Below are 22,338 nucleotides of genomic sequence, written 5' to 3'. Positions count from 1 at the left end.
CCAAGTCTAGGGCCAAGGATGTAGGGCATTGATGATGATGATGACATTGTTAATAAAATCGTCGTAACAATATCGTTATTTCCATAGGTATTATTTAAGGTCCATCTTCATAAAAATGTTTTGTTTGAGTTCCAAGTGTACAACTTTTGCTAACAGTTTGAGGAGAGTCGAACCACACAAACATCAGTCAACCTTCTTTCCTTCGTGCTGTTGAACTATTTTTATAATTTATAGACTAGCCCTTGGCTGCAATCAGACCTGCTTGCAAGTGCTGATGCAGCATTAGATGGAGCGCGCTTGCCTAGAAGATGTCTAGGTATTCACTCTTGACTTGAAGGTACCCATATTAAAAGTTGACAAGAAAACTGATGCTGGAAGGGCGTTCCATATCCTAGCAGTTTGAATTAGAGCAATAGCAAATCGCTTCGTACGTGTTCATGGAATTTTGACTACGTACGGGTGCAGACCTTGATCTTCTTAGTTATTTAACTAGCTTATGCTCGCGACTTTGTCCGCGTGGGCTCCACAAATTTCAAACCCCTATTTCACCTTCTTAGGCGTTGAATTTTCAAAAATCCGTCCAGTAGTTTGAGCTGTGCGTTGATAGATCAGTCCCTTCCCTTTTATAAATTTAGATAACATTTTGATCTTCTTAGAATCTCCATAGATCTGGTGGTTCTTCTTCTCATGAGTTTTTATTTCCATCCTTGATTTTATCTTTAGTATATGAACACCTATAAGTTATATTGTCTCATGTTTCGGTTACTGGTATCCAACGATGAGTATCTTCTTTGATCTTCTTAGAATTTCCATAGATCTGGTAATTCTTCTTCTCATGAGTTTTTATTTCCATCCTTGATTTTATCTTTAGTATATGAACACCTATAAGTTATATTGTCTCATGTTTCGGTTACTGGTATCCAACGATGAGTATCTTCTTTGATCTTCTTAGAATTTCCATAGATCTGGTAGTTCCTCAATAGCTCAACGGGTAAAGGAGTGGACTGAAAACCGAAAGGTCGACGGTTCAAACTCCGCCCGTTGCACTATTGTCGTACCTACTCTTAGCACAAGCTGATGCTAGTTGGAGAGGAAAGGGGAATATTAGTCATTTAACATGGCTAATATATTTTTTTTAAAGTTGTTCTTCTCACGAGTTCTTCTTGATTTTGTCTTTAGCATATTAACACGTGTAGGTAAGTTATGTCTCATGTTTCGGTTACTGGTATCCAACTATGTGTTTCTACTCGTATCTCCTACAGCGTCCTAGTGCTGGCCAACGTTGTCGATCTGGAATTGGAGTTTGTTGATCACTTCCGACGGCAGCGTGTCGCCCAGGATCTCCTGGAGGCTGATCTTCTGGTTGCCGGGGATGGACTCGTATGCTGCAAGTTCTATGCCTTCTTGTACCTGGGCGATGACAAAAATATTCATTAGCACTTTAAGAGGAAAACATTCGTGAATGACGTTTAGCTAGCAATTTTTGTTTTGACATTTAATAAGTTACTAATAATGCGCAGACTTTTAGTATTTTTACGTACTAGGGTTTTTAAAGACTCCAGTAAATGAACGAATCAGGACTAGCCTGACTTAGGATACAAAGATGTTTTGCATTCAAGAGAAGGACATATGCTACTTTTTATAGCCCACTAGGTCAACGGACGACATCAAGCAAGTCGCAGGGAGCCGCTGGATAGCGGCGGCGCAAGACCGTATGGGGTGTGGAAGTCCCTACAAGAGACCTATGTGCAGCTGTGGACGTCTATCAGTCGATGATGATGATATACCTTGTGTATGACAGCATCCTTGGGGAGAAGGTCTGTGTTCCGGGCCTGCTGTATAGCCTCGTTGCTGTAGGCGGCGCCCTCGCGCTGCGGCGCCGCCGCCACCGCCGCCACCAGCACCAAGCACAGCACCACGGATCTCATTGTCTCACAAGATACCTGCATAAGTAGAAACCAGATGAAATGCCGATTACGGGGGCTCGATTTAGGTACAATAATAGCTATAATGTCACGATCGCAATCACCTCTGTTTGGTTGACGCTCGCTTACAATTGACTGCATGCATTGTTGCAACAAGATTGCCATGAATTCAGCCAATCAAAACAATTCGCCGGCTCACTACAGAGTACGGGTCTCCTCTCAGAGTGAGAAGGGTTTTGGCCATAGTCTACCAGCCTGGTCAATTGCGGATTGGCAGACTTTACAACACCTTTGAGAACATTATGAAGAACTCTCAGGCATGCAGGTTTTCTCACAATGTTTTCCTTCACCGTAAAAAGCAAGTTATATTTAATTATTAAAGGTCGAACCCCCGACCTCCGATTAGGAGGCAGAAGTCCTAGCCACTAAGCTATCACAGCTTGCTCCAGATCATCAATGACCCGGAAAAATATTGCATAAAAATAATAAATATATATGAAGTCATCTCGCGTAACATATTATGTTATAATGACGCGACTATAGTAACATCAAGTTAGAAAGATAGAACGCAACGAGAGCGCGACAGCGACTTGCGTAACTACGAGGAAACGTGAACACAAACTGATAAATTATTTAAATAAAGAAGCCCGAGAGAAAGCGCAGTCACGATCCTGGCGGTGCATTCAAAATGTTTCATTTGCCATTCTCTTATCAATATGTATCAGTACCCTTATTATAAATTCGAAAGTGTGTTGGTTTGTTGGTTTGTCCTTCAATCACTTCGCAACGGAGCAACGGATCAACGTGATTTTTTGCATGTGTACTAATAGTCTAAGACCTGGAGAGTGACATCTTACTTTGTATCCCGGAAAATCAAAGTTCCCACGGGTTTTTTAAAAAACCTAATTCCACGCGGATGCAGTCGCGGGAATCAGCTATCAGCTAGTAGACTATAAAGTGGGAAAGAAAGCTTCGAATGGGCTAAATATTCTAAATAATATATAAAAGGAAAAGGTGACTGACTGACTAACTGTATCAACGCACAGCTCAAACTACTGGACGGATCGGGCTGAAATTTGGCATGCAGATAGCTATTATGACGTAGGCTAAGAAAGGATTTTTGATACTTCAACCCCTTAAGGAGGTAAAATAGGGGTTGGAAATTTGTGTAGTCCACGCGGACGAAGTCGCGAGCATAAGCTAGTGGCAATATAAAGTGGAACCTTGTCTTCCAGATTTTTTTTCTTAAAAAATATTAGCCATGTTAATCATGTTTAATATTCCTCTTTCCCCTCCAACTAAGCGTAAATCTTGTGGTAGGAGTAGGTACGACAATACGTAGTGAATGGGTGGAGTTTGAACTTTGAACCGCTGACCTTTCGAAATTCAGTCAGCTCCTTTAATCGTTGAGCTATTGAGGCTTTTAGTCATAAACTTTTTTATTTGCTTTTAGTATCAAAAATGTTATATAACCGTTGACAGCATAGTGATTAAGGCCTTGACCTCCTATTTGGGATCTGGGATTCGATATCGTTGACCAATGATAGTCTATAGGCATAGAGACAGATGTTAAGTAATCTGTCTCTAGACACATCCTATCTATCTATCCTACAAGCCTATCCATCATGGCTATTTTTATAAAGAATATCAGCCATGTTAATCATGACTAATACTCTCCTTTCCCCTCCAACTAAGTGTTTAGCTTGTGCTAGGAGTAGGTACGACAATAGAGCAACGGGTGGGATTTGAACCGGCCACCTTTCAGAATTCAGTGCGCTCCTTAACCGCTGAGCTATTTAGGCTCGCTAAATTTGCTTATGCATAAGATAGCTGCATTAAATTCATCGGAATTCGGCATGCCGGAGAGTTCTCCATAATGTTCTCAAAGGTGTGTGAAATCTGGCAATCCGCATTGGGCCAGCGTGGTGGAATATGGCCTAGATATTATGTTGATAAAGTTCTACCTAAGCCGCTCTTATTTGAATGAACGCAAGAACACACACACTAGATAATTACTGCCTTATAAAGCCTTAAGCGGTTTAATCTATATTAAGAATCAGAACATCTGCATTTATGTAGTCTCTATAAAAAACCAGCCAAGTGCATGTCGGACTCGCGCACTAAGGGTTCCGTACCATCGTATAAGAAATAACACTGCTTATTTTTTTGGTAGTGTAACCACGAATTCACGGTTTTCGGATTTTTCCCGTTAAGTACTTGTGTAATAAGACATTGCTTCCTGCCAAATTTCTTGATTCTAGGGAAATATCCCATTTCAAAGGGAAATATCACATAGGTATAATTCCTTTGATGGTCTTGACAGACAGACAAAATATAACGTAGTGATCCTATAAGAGTTCCTTCTTTTCGCCGGAAATACGGAACCCTAAAAACTATTTAACTTAGATAGACTCTAGGCCGGTTTAGAGAAAAAAATCTATAGACCATAACCTCTCACTGAACCTGTCTTGACGTTTCGGAGGCCTAAATAAATTAATAAATGACTATTGAGTGAACGACATTCTAAACGTTACTTGCAAGTTGTAACTTATTGATTCAATCTTCAAATCCATTTCCATACTAGGATGTAACTTATTCAGAGCACATAAAAATTATTATAAACATCATTAAAGTTTATACATATATAAATTTTTATTTCCGTTTTGTTTTGTTAAAAAATATAAATTATTATTTCCGTTTTGTTTAGAAATTTACTCCAGGTTGTGTCAAACGATCAAAATCACGAATTTTGAAATTAATTTAGAACAGTGTTAGACCATTTTGCTTGAAAATGAATTCAGATTTGTACGCAGTGGGCCAAAAGGTCCAGATTAAAAGAAATAAAGTTTTTTGATCAGAAGTGTAATTATTGTAATCACTTTCATCGATATGTTTGCTAGCTCCTCAACAACACTCGATATTTTGCTCTACACTCACATGAGCTTAAAATGGTCCCTTTACGAGCATGTAAACACGCCTTTACTGTTACGTTAACTATAGGAACTAATTAAAACTGAGATGTTAATTATCAAGTTTAAATGAGTGTAGTCATAATTAAAGAACAAGTCTTGTTAAGAATCTTTAAAAAAGGAAACTTAAGGAAGTAATTTAATAAAAATAAAAAAGTTTAGATAAGTACTTTCAAAATTACTTCATGCAAATAAAATGGCAAATTGCCTGCAGATTTTATAATTTAGTTTGGAGACTATTATGTAAGTAATAATAGATAAAAGTCCAAGAATTCAGTTTCACAAAAAAAAAATCCAAATCTTTTCTTTCCTCTTTTCATTTCAGATGATTTTTTTTCATACAAATCTTTAAGTTCGTTCAACTTTATGGCTACTTAAGTACTTACATTATTTTGTGTAAATACGACAAAACTAAGATATGTAATTAATTTGTAGGACGTGTCTTTTTATTGACTTCGATGGGTTAATATTCAAATTGAAATCAAACTCCGATTCTATTTAATTTCTTATTTGAATCTGAATGTTTGAAAGATAATCTGTCTTAGAATTTCACTAAACTGGAAACTGAATAAATAATGGATAGGTGCTTATCAAGTATCATAGATCACAAAATAATATAATTACCTTCTCAATAACAAGAACTCACGATGAACCACAGTACCACACTTCACTGATTTCGGGTGCGTAAGGTGCCTAGTGTACCAAGTGCGGCCCGCGCGCCATAGCCCTGCTCATATAGACGCCCCTCTTGGGCGAAGCTCCCCACGGGGCACTTTCACCTTCCCCCGCCCGCCCCGCGCCGCCCGCCGCCAGTGCCACTCCTGCGCAACTCCTCCGTGGAGCGACGAACTATGACGTGTGGACACTCATCATAGGCTTCACTTTGTGATCAAAACATTTTTATGATCACACTAGCTTATGCTCGCGACTTCGTCCGCGTGGACTACAAAATTTCAAAACCCTATTTCACCCCCTTAGGAGTTGAATTTTCAAAAATCCTTTCTTAGCGGATGCCTACGTCATAATTGTTATCTGCATGCCAAATTTCAGCCCGATCCGTCCAGTAGTTTGAGCTGTGCGTTGATAGATCAGTCAGTCAGTCAGTCAGTCATTCAGTCAGTCAGTCAGTCAGTCAGTCACCTTTTCCTTTTATATATATAGATTAATTAATCATCTATTAGTAGGTATACCTTAGGTTCCCTAGGTAACCTAATAAATATAGACCAATTTGTCTGATCAATGTCCTATTTCTGGTCTGGTCTGGTGGGAGGCTTCGGCCGTGGCTAGTTACCACCCTACAGGCAAAGCCGTGCCGCCAAACGATTTAGTGTTCCGGTACGATGCCAATGTAGAAACCAAAGGGGCATGGGTGCATTAAAAACTGCCATACCCCATTCAGGTTAGCCTGTTTCCATCTTAGACAGCATCGTCACTTACCACCAGGTGAGATTGCAGTCAAGGGCTAACTTGTATCTGAATAAATAAATAAATACTCTTCATTACCATCAACCAATCGCCCAAGCACGGGTCTCCTCTCAGAAATCATTAAGGGTTTTGGAGAACTCTCCATAATGATTTCAAAGGTGTATGAAGGTTTTTTACATTCACACGTTCTATCCGTTCACATTTCATATTCCGCACGATGTTTTTCTTCAGTGTTAAAACAAGTGATATTTTTTAAACGCACATAACTTTAGGTGGTCGGGATCGAACCCCGCACCTCATAACACGAGGCCGACGGCTGTGCTGGCCGTTCAATATACCATTCCACCCAAGTTACAACAATCCATGTCACCAATGCTTTTCCCAGAACCGGATACATTCGAGTGGCGCCTCGAGACGAGTGTGACGTCACTACTCCCAAATACTTTCATATTGTGTCCGATAGCATTCTAATGCGCACAGCAAGCATTAGGAAACCTGCACGCTTACACACTATAACACTAACCATAAACATTAGTCAAGTACGAGTCGGAGTCATCATCATCATCATCATCAACCAATAGACGTCCACTGCTGGACATAGGTCTCTTGTAGGAACTTGCACACGCCACGGTCTTGTGCCTCCTGGATCCAGCGGCTCCCTGCGACTCGTCTGATGTCGTCCGTCCACCTAGTGGGGGGTCTTCCAACGCTGCGTCTTCCGGTGCGAGGTCGCCGTTCCAGCACCTTGGGACCCCAACGTCTATCGGTTGTACGAACTATGTGCCCTGCCCATTGCCACTTCAGCTTCGCAACCCGTTGAGCTATGTCGGTTACTCTAGTTCTCCTACTGATCTCCTCATTCCTGATTTGATCACGTAGAGAAACTCCGCACATAGCTCTCTCCATCGCCCGCTGAGTGACTCTGACCTTTCTTATGAGGCCCATAGTTAGCGACCATGTCTCGGATCCATATGTCACCACTGGCAACACGCACTGTTCGAAGACTTTGGTCTTCAAGCACTGAGGAATTTTGGACAAGAAATAAGTAAGACTTTTGAATTGATTTAATTTTCATAGCGGTCATTTTGAAATTCTTTTTATTTGTTATTGTTATAGCGGCAATAGAAACACAAATTGTGAAAATTTCAACTCTCTACCTATCACGAGATACAGCACGCTGACCACTGACAGACAGACCGACGGATGAACAGACGGATGGACAGCGGAGGCTTAGTAATTGAGCAACTCCGTTTGCAACCTTCGTATACGGAGCTCAAAAGAAGAACTTGTAGAATCTGGGAATCCTAACCATCGATCGGACTAAAAGATTAACCTACAGCCATTGACTTATATATAATGTTACTTCGTATGGACAGGGCCATTGAACAAACAAAATGGCACCGACTCAGTGGTGCTTTAGCACCAATGCAACCTCAGTGACGTCTGGATTTCAAACGGGTCGTTCATTAGTATCTAAGAGGTGGCGCTGATTTATTTGGTTCCGAAACCGTGAAAAATTTTGTTCGCTTGGGCATATCTTGTCATTTATATGGATGCCTACAGCAACAAAGTTAGAAAGGCAAAGTGCATAACTTGAGTGTATAATTGGTGATGTTCTCGGGTGAAGGTAGGTCTGCTGCCTGTTGCAACCGACCTGCCCGCAGCCGGCGCCAACTGCCGCCGATTGTTTCCGCAATCGCGGTTACTTCACAGCTATAGGTACCTACCGAGCTTTTACTGTAGCTATCTAGTACATCTTTATCATTAAAAGTTCATTATCCCTCCGAATCACTACCCATAATATCATAAAACGCGAAAGCGTGTTTGTTTGTTGGTTTGTCCTTCAATTACGTCGTAACGGAGCAACGGATCAACGTGATTTTTTTATATGACCTGGAAAGTGACATAGGCTCCTTTTTATCCCGCAAAATCAAAAAGTTGCCAAGGGATTTTTAAAAACCTAAATCCACGCGTATGAAGTCGAAGGCATCAGCTAGTATTATATATATATGCGAAAGTGAGTCTGTCTGTCTGCTAGATTTTCACGGCCCAACAGTTCAACCAATTTTGATGAAATTTGGTACAGAGTTAGCTTACATCCCGGTGAAGGATAGGCTACTTTTTATCCCAGAAAATCAAAGAGTTCCTATGGCATTTTTAAAGACCTAAATCCACGCGTATGAAGTCGTGGGCATCAGGGCCGGCTTAAGCATATTTGGCGCCAGAGTGCGAAAGTAAGCCTGCGTCCCCTACGGCACCCCTAAAATTAAATCTAGGCACTCAGAGGCACCCCCTGGGCCCCCGATTTCGGCCCCCGGCCCTCGAGGGCTGTGGGTACGTTGGGTCATTTCGCCCGGCTTGTCACTCTATTGTTACGCCGCTGGTTGTGCCCGCGGCTCCACTCGCGTGGTGTCAGTGTGGTAGATAGTAGATACTCATCGAAATTTCTGGCGATCGCCTTGCGCCCCCTAGGACTCTGCTCCTGGGTGCACCACACCCCTTGAATCCTCGGGTAAAGACGGCCCCGGTGGACATCGTCTAGAGTTATTGGTGTGTAGAAATGACCAGGCGCTTTTTGATCACAGTAAAAATTATGATAAACTAGAGTAACTCGTACCTACTTCGAAATACTTACCATCGTTTACAAATCTGTTTTTGTGTTTAGAAGCCACGATAGTGAGCGCGCGTGCACAGTTAATCATCCCATACTAGGTCAACGTTCTAGAACCTAATGGCTACATAAGAGGACAATGTTGCGAGGCGAGGTCAAAGGTCACCTGCGTCGACACTCACTTGTCAGTCACTCCGTCTGCGATTGGGTAACAGTTCCGTTATTAGACCATCATTTATTCTTTTTTAGGGTTCCTTACCTCAAAATATCCGGCTGAGTTTGTTGTGGGCTCTTCTCATTTGGCAGGTAGGTAGGTCTTACAACACACGTAAGGGAGAAAATCCGAAAACCCTGAATGTGTGGTTACATCACAAAAAAAATTAAAATGTGTTCATCTAATCCAAAATGTACTAAGTGGGGTATTATATGAAAGGTCTTCACTTGTGCATTCTAAAACAGATTTTTATACATCTTAGTTTTTGAATCATCGTGGAAAATGTCAAAAAAATACGACTGTAGTACAGAACCCTCGTTGCGCGAGCCTGACTCGCACTTTTTTTAAATTCCATTACAAATTAGTCCCTGACTACGATCTCACCTGGTGACAAGTGATGCTGCAGTGTAACATGGTAGCGGGCTAGCTTGAAAGGGGTGTGCCGTGTGGCAGTTTTTATTACACCCATACCTCTCTTTTTAGTTTCTACACGTCATCGTACCGGAACGCTCAACAACTACTACAGTCCTCCGCCAGATCTCTCTCTGCTCGTGTAGGATTTCCGTCCCATCGGGCTCTGAGAGTGAGGGAATAGAGTGCTCCTGTTTGCGCATGTACCTTGTTGTGTACTATAATATCTCCCGAGCAGTTATCTAATCTCTATGTAGATCGACAAGTAGACTTTAAGGATTTAGGTATAGGACTAAGAAACAAACAATTTTCAGTCTAATTTGTTTTATTTTGTAAAAAAAACAATACTTTTAAATAAAACATAAATGAGCGCATGCGCTTATTGCCCGGGAAAAGATAAGGTCTTCCGGAGCAAGAAGGAGCATCCAGGGTCTCAACTTAGTGAAGCGGACCGAACCGACCTGGCTGATCCGAACTGAACCCACAACGGAAACACATGGAACGCTAGCAAAAACGAAGACAGGTGATAGTACTGATGATTGCTGATAACTGATACCACAAAAACCCGAAAAAACTAACAAAACCTGTACTTTTTAAAAGTTCGCAATGTATAGCAAATAAAACATCTGACTGTCGCTAGAGGTCAACGAACACACGTAGTTGGGTGCCGCGGGGTAGGCGAGGCATTGACCCCGATTTTGCAGGCTACACGCTATACATTGCCGGTTTGAAAAATACTAAATCACTAAAACTAATCACTAATACTACCTATAAGGTTATTGGTATTGGATTGTCTTTAGATACTATAATAATAGCCATAAGTTTTTGCTAGAGTTCTGATTACAGTACGCGGCAGAAAGTAATGTACATCAGCTTTTAGAATGACATTTCGGCCATGTAGAGCGCTGTCTCTATCACTCATACTTATATGACATTTTGTCAGTCTCAACGACAGAGACAATGCTCTACAAATCTGCTATCTCCTTCTAAAGGTCGATGTACGCTACTTTCTGCCGCGTTCTGTACATTCTGTATAGCTAACACAGTATAGAAGAGTTAAGAAAATGTCCACAAAATATTTTCATGATTTTAAACACTCTTACAACATATTTGAGCCTGTCAGGAATAAAAAGCTTTCCTTCACAAATTTTCTTTCATCTCGGTATATCATCAAAAGTGCAGAAAATAAAGGCTATGTGCAATCACATGTGTACTAATTGAAGTAAGACTATTCATAGGGTTGAATATGTTATATCAAATTCGTTTTGTACCAATCGACTTAGTTAGATTCGTTCGAAGGGGCCGACCGCTCCCGTGTCGGAGTCGACAGGATATGATCTCACTTCATCCTAAAGGAACTAGTTCTCTGCGGAGTGATCGTCGCCATTAATAGTTGCTCCAAGATCCCAATGCCGCCAGACGTTCCTTATTTTCAGAGAAACAAAATGTGTATGTGGAGTAGTGTGTGTATTTTTTTATACTCATATTTTGCTACTTGTGTTAAATATGTTCGTTTTTGCGAGCTTTAAAGTGTTTGGCGGAAATTACCACCGAAGGGAAGTATCTGACAGTATTGAATATCAATTCTTAAACGTACGTAACAATAAACACTAGAGTTTAAGAAAAAGTATGTTTTTTTGAGTAATTTTCCTTTCAGATTTAATTTTCAGATACCTTTGAGTGCTTCGATTTTGATATTGGCTGTCGGCACATGTTAGCAGATATGCATTTGTTAATATTACACACTAACACTACACATTTCGTTTGTCAGAAAATAATTAAGTCTGGCGGTTCTAGGATCTTGCTCTTTTACGAGCGGCTAGTGGAAATGGCAACGTGGCGTCGAGAGGGCGGGCGCCGCCCGCCTTGTCTCAGGATGACTAGCTTAGTTGCTTACTTATCAATCGTTCTACTCACGTTACTGTCACTAAAATAAATAACTTATGCTAACACGGAAAGCTGTTACTTCTAATTTGACGTCGCATCGCGATCGACATCGACCTGCGGTACACTATCATCTAAAATGTTATAAATAATTTGTCCAGCTAATAAAATTAATAAATTCAACCGATCGTCTGGCGTCTACTTACATTATAAATATGAATCCGACTGCGCTACGCTGCAGGGATACCAATTGACAATTAAACTAACTGACAGGGTCTTCGTAATGATAAACCTAATAGTCTCTACGTAACTTATAGTTTCAAGAACGAAACTTTATAACTACAAATGCTGAAGCTGAGGTTCCGTCGACAGTATCTCCCGTGCGCCTCACTGAGTGGTGTTCGGCAACTCTGTTGTATCTTCTGTCATTTTATCCGCAGCGTCTGAATTGGTTGCACTGTCTGAAACGCTGGTGGCATCGCTGAAAGAGCCGGCATTGCTTTCAGGAGCTACCTCTGTTGAAGTAGCGATATCTTCACTGGAAGAATTCTCAGATATTGGTTTCTCATCGCTCTTTTTCATTACAACTTTAGTTGGCCGCCTGTTGATCGTTGGCACGTAAGATTTTGTTATTATTTCAAAGTCTTTTCTGTCGGTCGATACCGTCTTATTTTCCGATGAATCATCTGAAACGTTATCGATTATGGGAGATTTTGTCGTCGGTTCGACCTTGTCGTACGGTGGAGGAGCATCGGTGATGGTATCGGAGTCCTCCTCGATCTCTACCACTTTCTGTTTCATCATAGGAACCGCCACTTTATTCTTTACTGGCACTTCGGTGATAGAATTCAAGTTCCAGTTTTTGTTTTTACTCTTGTAGCCCACGTTGACTGGAATTAATTCCTCAGAGTCAGAGATAGTAGTCGGGCTCGCAGTTTGACGTTCGATATTAGGCCCTGTTGTATGATCGCTGATGGATGCGACATCACCTACCAAGTTTTTTAGGTCTATTAGAACATTATTGTTTCTTGCCCGAGGAGGTTCAACTATAGCTGAGCTTTTGTCAGTGTCTGATGAAACTTTAATCAACTCGACGTCTTCTGTCGTACTTTCTTGTGAATCAAAAGATGTCAATATGAATTCCGTGGTCTCATCGTTTTCAAACGATTGGTTATCTATTTCAGTTAGTATAACTTTAGATTCAGTATTATCTTCACCGCCGAATGGTGATACATTAGTTGATTCCTCCAGAGAATTAGGGGTAGAAACAGTAATTTTCTCCTTATTATCTTTGTCTGAAGTTTCACGTGGATTTTGATCACTAGTTTCAATAGGTATAGAGCTGAATTCAGTTCGTGATATTATTTCTGTAGATTTAGACAAAGTACTAGTCATCTGATCGGGTTCGTCTATCGATTGTATGTTTTCTGATGTTTTTTGTATAGGGTCCGAGGTTGTTGAAATATTAAAATTGGATTCAGAAATATTATCTTCAATATTAAACTGGCTTTCATTACTTAAATATTTCGGTGCTATGTCAGTATCAGTCATCTCTGTTGGCGACGATTCGTCACCAACAGTTCCTGTTGTAACTGAGCTTTCGGTAACGTCAAGCATGTCACCTGTGACGTCATCGGAGATAAGTGAAGGAGCATTTAAAATGTCTGTAGGGATCACTGATCTCATGTTCAACATAGAGTTTTCTCTTGAAGTGGCTGATGGCTGTACGGTGCTGACAGAATCCTTGAAAGTACTGGACTCTGAGGACATCTCTTGTAAATTATTTTTTGTAAATAAGACCGCTTCTGAAATATAACCGACCGTTGATCCACTGGTTTCCTTAAAAATTGGCTCCTCCGTAGAAATTGGCACACTCGATACACTTATGACCTCATGGTCTATTGGCACATGTTCATTATCCAAATTTTGATCAGAAATCGTTTCCTCCTCATGATTGCCTAGAACTAAAAATAAATCATCAGGGATCGGCGGAAACGCTGGATTGTGATCCAAGTCCTCTTCTTCAAGTATTGGAGCTTTAGTGGTCGAGGGTTCTGGATGTACGACCACAGATGGACCTCCCATCATTGGAATAATGCTAGGAATTTTAGGTTCGAAAATATTTTTTGAATCTTGTTGAGTGGAAAGACTTATTTTTGACGGGGACGGATCATCATTGCTTTTAATTTCAGCAGATTTGTCGTTAGACGTTGTGGATAATTCTGGTGAAAGTGACGATGCGTCTTTAGTATCGGATTTCTCGACATTTTCGTTAGACTCAACACTCGAAGGACTCTTCTCAGATGTGGCCTCTCTCGGAATAGGTGGTGATTTCGATGACGAATATTCAGCGACTTCCATGCTAGGGGATGGCAATATTTCCTTTATCTTTACGTTTGTAATTACAGGGATTTCGGAGACGGGCGTGATCTCTTTGATGGTGATCTTTGATTCTGGCATCGCCGGTTCAGCAGGCTGCATCGGCGCATCGCTCGCTTCGACATCAGCCACTGATGGATTCGGCATCGATGGAGTCATGCTGGGCAATGATGTCACACCTGGAAACACATTACAATGTAAAACATAATGTATTCAAATTAGATTAATAAGGACGGGCCATTGCCATAATATGGCGCTCTTTGGGACAGGATTATATTCAGCAGTGGATGTCCGCAGGCCCTTACCTAAAGTAACAGTGATGAGTGATGACATTTTACGGATCCGAGACATTGGTATCGAAACCACCCCTTTTGTTCTGTGATCCGAGACATGGTCGCTCTGGGCCACATAAAAAAGCTCAGATACACTCAGCGAGTAATGGAGAACCCAACGGAGAGACTCCACTAAGTGGACAGACAACATCAAACGAGTCGCAAGGAGTCGCAAGACCATTACGTGTGGACGCCCCTACAACGGGCAATAGCACATGCGGCACGGATCCATAGGGTCCACCAGTTTCTCCCTATTGCAGTAGATGATGGTGACGTATACCTCTGACGGGACAGTTGTCGTACTCGGGGCAGCAGCGGCCCGGCACGAGGCGCGGGCGGCAGTCGTCGCGCACGAAGCACGCGATGCGGCGGCACACCACCTCGCCGCCCTGGCAGTAGCACACGCGGCACGGGTCCATGGGGTCCACCAGCTTCTCCCCGTTGCCGTAAATGCGACCTTCTTGCTCGCATTCTGGAACATGACAACAGAAAACATTAATGAAACATACGGCCGAGTAGACAGTCTAAGACGACTATTTTAATTCAGCGAAAGTGCGTGATTGTTCATCATCCATGTCTTCATGATTACGAGATGCTAATATGGTCACTAACATGGCCTCATAAAAAGCTCAGAGTCAGTCAGCAAGCGATGGGAAGAGCTACACTTGGAGCTACGTGATCAAATCAGAAATGAGGAGATCCGTAGGAGAATCAGAGTAACCGACATAGCCATCGGTTTGCGAAGCTGTAGTGGCAACGGGTAGGGCACATAGCTTGAAAAACCGATACACGTTGCGGTCCCAAGGTGCTAGAATGGCACTGGGAAGCGCAGCGTTGAGTCGCAGGGAGCCACTGGACGGCGGCGGCACACGACCGTGGCGAGCGGCAGTTCCGTCAAGAAACCTATGTCCAGCCGTGAACGTTTATCGGTTGATGATGTTGATGACTCACCACACTGGTACGTGGGGCAGCAGTGGTCGGGCCGGTGCACCGCCTTGCAGCCCGGCCGCGGCTCGCAGCGCTGCTTCGCGCACTGCACGTCGCCGTGGGCGCAGCTGCACTTCTCGCACGGGCTGCTCCCCGGGAACTCGTCCCCTGGCATGTACACCACGTCGCCTAGAGCGCAGCTTCCTGGAAAAATGTACAAAAATATTGGTGAAACTGGCCGACATCTTCTAAAACGGCTTTGGGTCAGATCTGACCCAAATTTTTCATGCAGATGCGGTCGCATTTTGGGCGATTTTAAGCTTTATCCCTATAGAAATAGAGTTTAATATTCTTTGCGTATGAATCTGAATGAACCAATTAACCACAAACAACATTCACTCAAACCTAAGTTCATACTAAAAAAATCATTCAAACTCATAGCGTGCGGTTCTGTGACAAGACGGGTGGTACCTTGGTGGTACGTACGACGCGTCCGATCGTAAATTTATTGGGCATACAATCGGCTATTTTTGCCGTCCTAAAATATAGCTCAACGAATTAGCAAGCTGAAGTGGCAGTGGGCAGGCCATGTCTGCCGCAAAAGCTATGGCCGCTAGGGCAGATGTTTCCCAACCCGCCGGACTGACGTCTTTAATGAGGTAGCGGGAAGTGAGTGGATGAGGCAAGTGGAGGACCGTGTGTGATTCTCAGCAGTTACGTCAACAGGTGATTGATTTCAGGGCAGACAAGACCAAAAGTCAACAAAAAGTCAACACCTGAAACAATCTTTGGATACGTTCAAACTCGCAATATATAGCGTGCAAAACTTGGGGTCAACGCCCCGCCTACAACGTGACATTGACCCCCCGGCACATATCTATGCAATGTTCGTTGGCTTTTAGCGCCAGTCAGATGTTTTATTTGCAATACATTGCGAACTTTTATAAATACGGGATTATTTTATTTTCGCGTTTTTTGTGGTAACTTATCAGTAATCATGTAGGTATTATGACCTGTCTTCGTTTTAGCTGGCGTTCTCATAGCACCCTGTATAAGTACTTATTGTAAAAATGTATATTTACCTTCTTTTAACCCCAAGTCGACACTCGTGATATTCGCCGGCAAGGGACCTGAAATAATTAAAAAAACACAATTAGATATTAATGATTGTAGCGGCAATTTTAAATTTTTTAATATGTGTAGTGTAGTCTGGCACGCACTGGCTCTTAGTCCATTAGTATATCCATCAGTACCTATTAGTATACATAGAAATAGCTGATCAGTAACACGGATGCGGACGGGCGGTCAAGCGTGAGCGGTGTGCAATAATATGAACTCTGCTGTCCGTCTGTTACGCAGGCGAGTCACGTAACTGGCCGTTATTGTATTTTGGAATTATCAACTATTTTAGATTGTTTCTTCTAGGACGTGTCTACACAATTTCATTGATTTTGATTATTTAATATACTATAAGGCCCTAAGGGGTACCAACGCGCGGTAGCGTTATCCGAGAATACCTGGAGAATACCTATGCCAACAATAAAACAAAAAAATAATCCGCTATTCGTTCAGTGTGGAAATTCTAAAAATTGTTTCAAAAAGAAATAAAAGGCGGAAAAATAAGGAGAAACGAGCAACGTCGGCGTCTGGGATGAAAATTAAGCGCGGGAAAATAACATTACCGAGGCAACGGCGCTCTAGATTATCACGAGATGAGAAAAATATCTGTGAGCTCTAAAGCTACGGTCACACCTGGGATGCGATGCGGGAGCGATGCGAAATCATTTCCCTTATTATAAATGCGAAAGTGTGTTTGTTTGTTGGTTTGTTGGTTTGTCCTTCAATCACGTCGCAACGGTGCAAAGGCTTGACGTGATTTTTTGCACGAGATAAAGACCTGGAGAATGACATAGGCTACTTTTATCCTGGAAAATGAAAGAGTCTCACGGGATTTTTAAATAATCTAATTCCACGCGGACGAAGTCGCGGGCAACAGCTAGTGCGAATATATACGTTTGCACACCTATGTGATGCAGAATTTGCACGACGCCATTAAATACTCGTGGGAGGCGCTCCTGATGTTCCCCGCGGGGTCATTTCGTATCTCGCGACAGGCTTGTGACAGGCGTCAATGTCGCGATCATAGCTGTCAAACGTTACACGTAACAGCGGCTAGAGAGAGACAGCAATAGCCACCAAGCAAAATAAGAAGAAGAGAGACAGCAAATGAAACTGTCGTATTCCTAATGCTGTCGTTTTAGGTAATCTTCCCGCCGCCGGTTTGCAGTCGCTTAGTTGCGCAGGTTGGATGACGCTTGCCTGCGGGCAGTGTCCGTGAATTAGGCATCCATGCAGGCCAAATGGCGAGGGAAAACATCGAGAGGAAACCGTGGTGTGTGTCCATAAAGGTATCAAGGTGTGTAAAGTCTGCAATCTGGCACTGCTACTGCTGCACTACCACCGTGGCGGACTCGGCCTAACGCCCCTTCTTATTCCAACACAAGACCTGTGTCAGTATCTGGGCTGGCGATGTGTTGATCATGATGAGTAGGTACTAACACCTGTCTTCGTTTTAGTAGCGTTCGTAATCAATCCTGTATATCTTTATAATAACAATCAAAGTCCTGACTGAATGACTGACTGGACTGACTTACATATCAACGCACAGCCTAAACGTACCCCTGTGGGTTAAATGGGGGATGGAAATAGTCTGTATGAAAGTCCGTCATTTTTGAAGTTACATGATGAAAATTGGTATTTAGATTTCGGTTAGAAATAAAATAAAAATATTAAAAAACGGCCAAGTGCGAGTCAGACTCGCGCACTGAGGGTTCCGTAGTACAATCGTATTTTATCGTCATTTTGCAGGATAAATCACAAACTACTTACTAGATCTCGTTCAAACCAATTTCGGTATAAGTTTGCATGGTACATGTACATCATTATATTTTTTAGTTTTATCATTCTGTTATTTTAGAAGTTACAGGGGGGGGTGGGCGCAACACACACTTTACAACTTTGGAAGTGTCTCTCGAGCAAACTATTCAGTTAGAAAAAAAATGATATTAGAAACCTCAATATCATTTTTGAAGACCTATCCATAGATACCCCCACACGTATGGCTTTGATGGAAATACAATTTTTGAGTTTCAGTTCTAAGTAATAATATAAAATATACCAACTTGGTTGTTGGAACTTACCAAGTTTCAACAGTATAGCTTTTATTTGTTGCCGGAAAAAAAGTGGCTGTGACATACGGACAGACAGACATGACGAATCTATAAGGGTTTCCGTTCCGTAAAAACCGACTTTTAAAAGAAACGAGCCCCATAAACTACCGCTCAACAAAAAATCACGTTATTTTATTTCTACAGTCCAAGACCATATTATTATGACAACTTCGATTAAAAAACCTGAGCCTCAGATACATAGGTAGTTAGGTACTACGAAGCGGGTTATATAAATTTCAATATATTTGAGAATTTTCATATGATGCCCACCTTTTATTAGATGTAGGTACATTGCGTGAAGAGCAATAGAGGTCCATTATTACGTTATAGTAGGCTGTGTAGAGGTATATGTGGGACCTTTGTTACGAGGGCCTCTTCGCAAGTTATTGAAGAGGTCGGTACTCGCCCGCCGACCTCCCTCGAGGGCTAGGACTCGCAGAGGTCGAGTCAATGTCGACACTCGATCCTCGGTAGTAACGCTTCGGGAAGCGCAGCATTGACCACAGCTGTGCGATTGCGGTAGAATGACAGCTACAATGTCACGATCGCAATCACCTCTGATTGGTTAACGCTCGCTCACTATTGGCTACAATGCATTGTTGCAACAAGAATCGCACAAAATTCAGCCAATCACAACAATTGAGATTGTTATAATGATTGATGCAGGTTTTAGACAATCGCCCTACAGATTGTGTTCGAGTTGTAAGGGATCTTTCACATGCCTGTAGTACACTGACTAGCTGACCCGCCCCGGCTTCGCTCGAATGGAATTTAGAAAATCGAGGTGGGGGTCGAATTTCCAAAAACCCTGAAACACGTATTTATTTATATGTGACCGAAAACCCAAATACCAATTTTCATGCAAATAACTTGAAAAATGACGGACTTTCATACAAAATTTCATCCCTTATTTAATCCCCATTGGTAGTAGAATTTTCAAAAAACCGGCCAAGTGCGAGTCAAGCTCGCGCACCGGAGGTTCCGTAGTACAGTCGTATTTTTCGACATTTTGCACGATAATTTTAAATACACATCAAAAATTGCGAACCGGCAGGAATCGAACCCGCGTCTCCTGGGATCGCGCCCGACGCTCTAACCACTAAGCTACAGCCCGCTTACTGCCAGTGACGAAATTTGTAATGTGTATGCTCACTCAGTACTGAAGCAAGTAGAAAATTAAAAAATAGAAAAGTGTAGGTGAAACACTATAAAAAATTATAAAAATATTTTGCACGATAATTCAAAAACTATGATGCATAAAATCTGTTTTAGAATGCACAAGTGAAGACCTTTCATATGATACCCCACTTGATACAATTAGAAATCTAAGTGACCTAGCCTAAACCTAATAGACTGGCTAAGTGACTATCCACAAGACGCTATCACTGGAGGAGGCAATCATTTAGCAGAATTAGATCACTCCCATCCTCCCCCTCTCTCTCCCTCCTCATCACTCCCGGTGAAATGGGAGTAGGTGAGTGAACGCTCTTCCATAATTGATCAGTTTTGAGGTTAATGGATCCAGAACGAAGGTTTTAACAATAGTTCAATTACTGTATTCTTGTATTATATTCATATGACATGTAGCCGTATACTGCCTTGCGTGATTGAATGCCGTTTGATTTCCCCTGATCATCGATCATTATTGTAAACTAAAAACTATACCAAAGTAGCAGGTACTAGACAACATGCGGTAAAAATCTAAATATATAAACTTGCTGATGCTTCGTCCGTGAGGAATTAAGTTTTTTTTAAATCCCATGGGAACTCTTTGATTTTCCGGGATTAAAAATTAGCCTGTGTCACTCTCTAGGTCTTTATCAATACCCATGCAAAAAATCACGAAAATACGTTGCACCGTTGCAACGCGATTGAAGGACAAACCAACAAACCAACACACTTTCGCACTTATAATAAGGGTACTGATGAAAAGCTGACTGACTCACTGACTGATCTATCAACGTACAGCTCAAACTACTGGACGGATCGTGCTGAAATTTGGGATGCAGATAGCTATTAATATCTGTGATGAATCCTAAGAAAGATTTTTTTAGGGTTCCGTACCTCAAAAGGAAAAACGGAACCCTTATAGGATCTGTCTGTCAGTCAAGAAACCGACAGGGAACTTCCCGTTCACCTAGAATCATAAAATTTGGCAGGTAGGTAGATCTTATAGCTGACATTTGGGGAAAAATCTGAAAACCGTGAATTTAGGGTTAGATCACACAAAAAAAATTAAATTGTGGTCATGAACTAATAATTATTCTATTAATAGCAGGCGGGTCACCTGATATTAAGTGATTACCGCCGCCCATGAACATTTGCAGTACCAGAGGAATCACCAATGCGTTTTCAGGAATTGTTGGTCCGCCCATTGAATAACCCCATGTTGTAATCTAAAGGGAACACCGCCGAAGGGAGTTATCCTTTAGGGGTTGATTTTTTTTAAATTCAACCCCTAAAGGGTAAAATATAGATTTCTTATGTGGTCTATGCGGACGAAGTTAGTTCAAGATATAATATGAAAGAATGACGCTGGCATAAGCTAATTCAAGGTATATGAAATACTATCGCGTCTTGTATCGATGCTTCGTATCACATCGAGGAATGAAAACATCGAGTGATTCACTCTAAGTACCTTATTGTCTCTGGTATGACGCCAGCAAAGCGCAGGCGATGCAGAGGGCATGTTTACTTGCACCGAAAGGTCACGTATGCGGTCCTGTCATCTCGATTCTCGACCTTTGCTTATCGATATGGTAATATTATCTCATGGAAATAATGAAATTTAAGTTAATAATTAAAATTAAGTTAATCCTACGGAGGGAGGGGCAGTGGGTTATTCATCGGCTGAAGGAGCTTCAAGGAATGAAGTTTTTAGACATTCGAAAACGTTATTACTTGGCATAGATAAAAGAAACTCCCTGACGCATTAGAGAAAGTGATAGTGATTAAAAATCTAGCGTCATAACCCTTATCCCTCCTATCTAATGCATTATTTGTAACTTATCAATATTATCTTCTATAACAAAGTCAGATTTATCCGCTTTCTGAAAAAAAGAAGATAGGTAAAGTGCTCTATTTCTTAGTATTTTTAGATTTACTTCTGCAACTTTTTTCATATTGCAAGATAATATTATCACTACCCATATTATAAATACGAAAGTGTGTTTGTTTGTTGGTTTATTGATTTGTTGGTTTGTCCTTCAAACACGTCGCAGTGGAGCAACGGATTGACGTGATTTTTTCCATGAATGTAGTTTAAGCAGGTCTTAAACTACATGAGAGTCGAATACGCTACTTTTTCGGGGATTTTTAAAAACCTAAATCCACGCGAACGAAATCGCGTGCATCAGCTAGTGCTCAATAGCGCGCTTGCCTGAAAGATACGTGGTAAGATCTGTGGTAGAACGGTGAAGCAGTACTACGAATAAATAGTTATACGGTCTATTTATGCTTAGGTTCTTAGTATAGATACTAGGTTGAATAATACAACAAAGTCATGTTTTCTGAAACATTCAATATTTCACAGAACCATCCTCGAATGCACAAAGACCAGTCATGCAAAAGTTCGCAAATGTAGGCGTAGTGGAACAAAAAGCTACCGAAACAAAACAAGTATAAATTCGACGACACGAGGGGCGGGCGGTATCGATCGCGCCCGTGACACCCTGTATCAGACCTGCACCCTCAGGGACCCTGGATGTATCGGCCTATATCACGTACATTGCTGATCAGGCACAAGGCTTGATCAAAGTTTTATATTGGGGTGATGACCATGCATGCGTAAAAAGTTTTTCAGTACGAATAGCGGTTCTACGCGGTTACTATCTATGTCTACGGGAACACTTGACTGACAAACGGTAGGACGGAAATTATTGAACATTGATTTGTATTTCGAAGTGCATAACTAGAAAGTTGTCGGATCAAAAAATTGAGAAAACTTTTTGAAGCTAAATATTAAATCTATTAATTATGGAGATACTATTAATGCTAAAAATCACGTCGATACATTATACGAAATTCCTAGA

General features: G+C 41.6%; 2 protein-coding genes across 2 annotated transcripts in view; both read right to left on the bottom strand.

Moving 5' to 3' along the window:
- Positions 1-796: 796 nt before the first annotated feature.
- LOC117996173 (uncharacterized) lies at positions 797-5,534 on the bottom strand. Its single transcript, XM_034984184.2, has 3 exons — positions 5,519-5,534; positions 1,788-1,943; positions 797-1,410 (listed from the first exon to the last, which is right to left on the bottom strand). The coding sequence occupies exons 2-3, from the start codon at positions 1,926-1,928 to the stop codon at positions 1,267-1,269; spliced, it is 285 nt and encodes a 94-aa protein (XP_034840075.1). The 5' UTR covers positions 1,929-1,943; positions 5,519-5,534; the 3' UTR covers positions 797-1,266.
- A 4,328-nt stretch (positions 5,535-9,862) lies between these two features.
- LOC117996172 (uncharacterized) overlaps positions 9,863-22,338 on the bottom strand; it is a 63,280-nt gene continuing 50,804 nt past the window's right edge. Inside the window, exons 3-6 of the mRNA XM_034984183.2 lie at positions 16,160-16,207; positions 15,102-15,281; positions 14,431-14,622; positions 9,863-13,997 (exon numbers count right to left, since the gene is read on the bottom strand). Coding sequence (XP_034840074.1) covers positions 11,827-13,997; positions 14,431-14,622; positions 15,102-15,281; positions 16,160-16,207 — 2,591 coding nt within the window. The 3' untranslated portion in view covers positions 9,863-11,826. The remainder of the gene's footprint in view (positions 13,998-14,430; positions 14,623-15,101; positions 15,282-16,159; positions 16,208-22,338) is intronic.

The sequence above is a fragment of the Maniola hyperantus genome, chromosome 3, assembly GCF_902806685.2.
Source record: "Maniola hyperantus chromosome 3, iAphHyp1.2, whole genome shotgun sequence".
NCBI lineage: Eukaryota > Metazoa > Arthropoda > Insecta > Lepidoptera > Nymphalidae > Maniola > Maniola hyperantus.
This window is presented reverse-complemented; position numbering and strand designations above follow the sequence as displayed.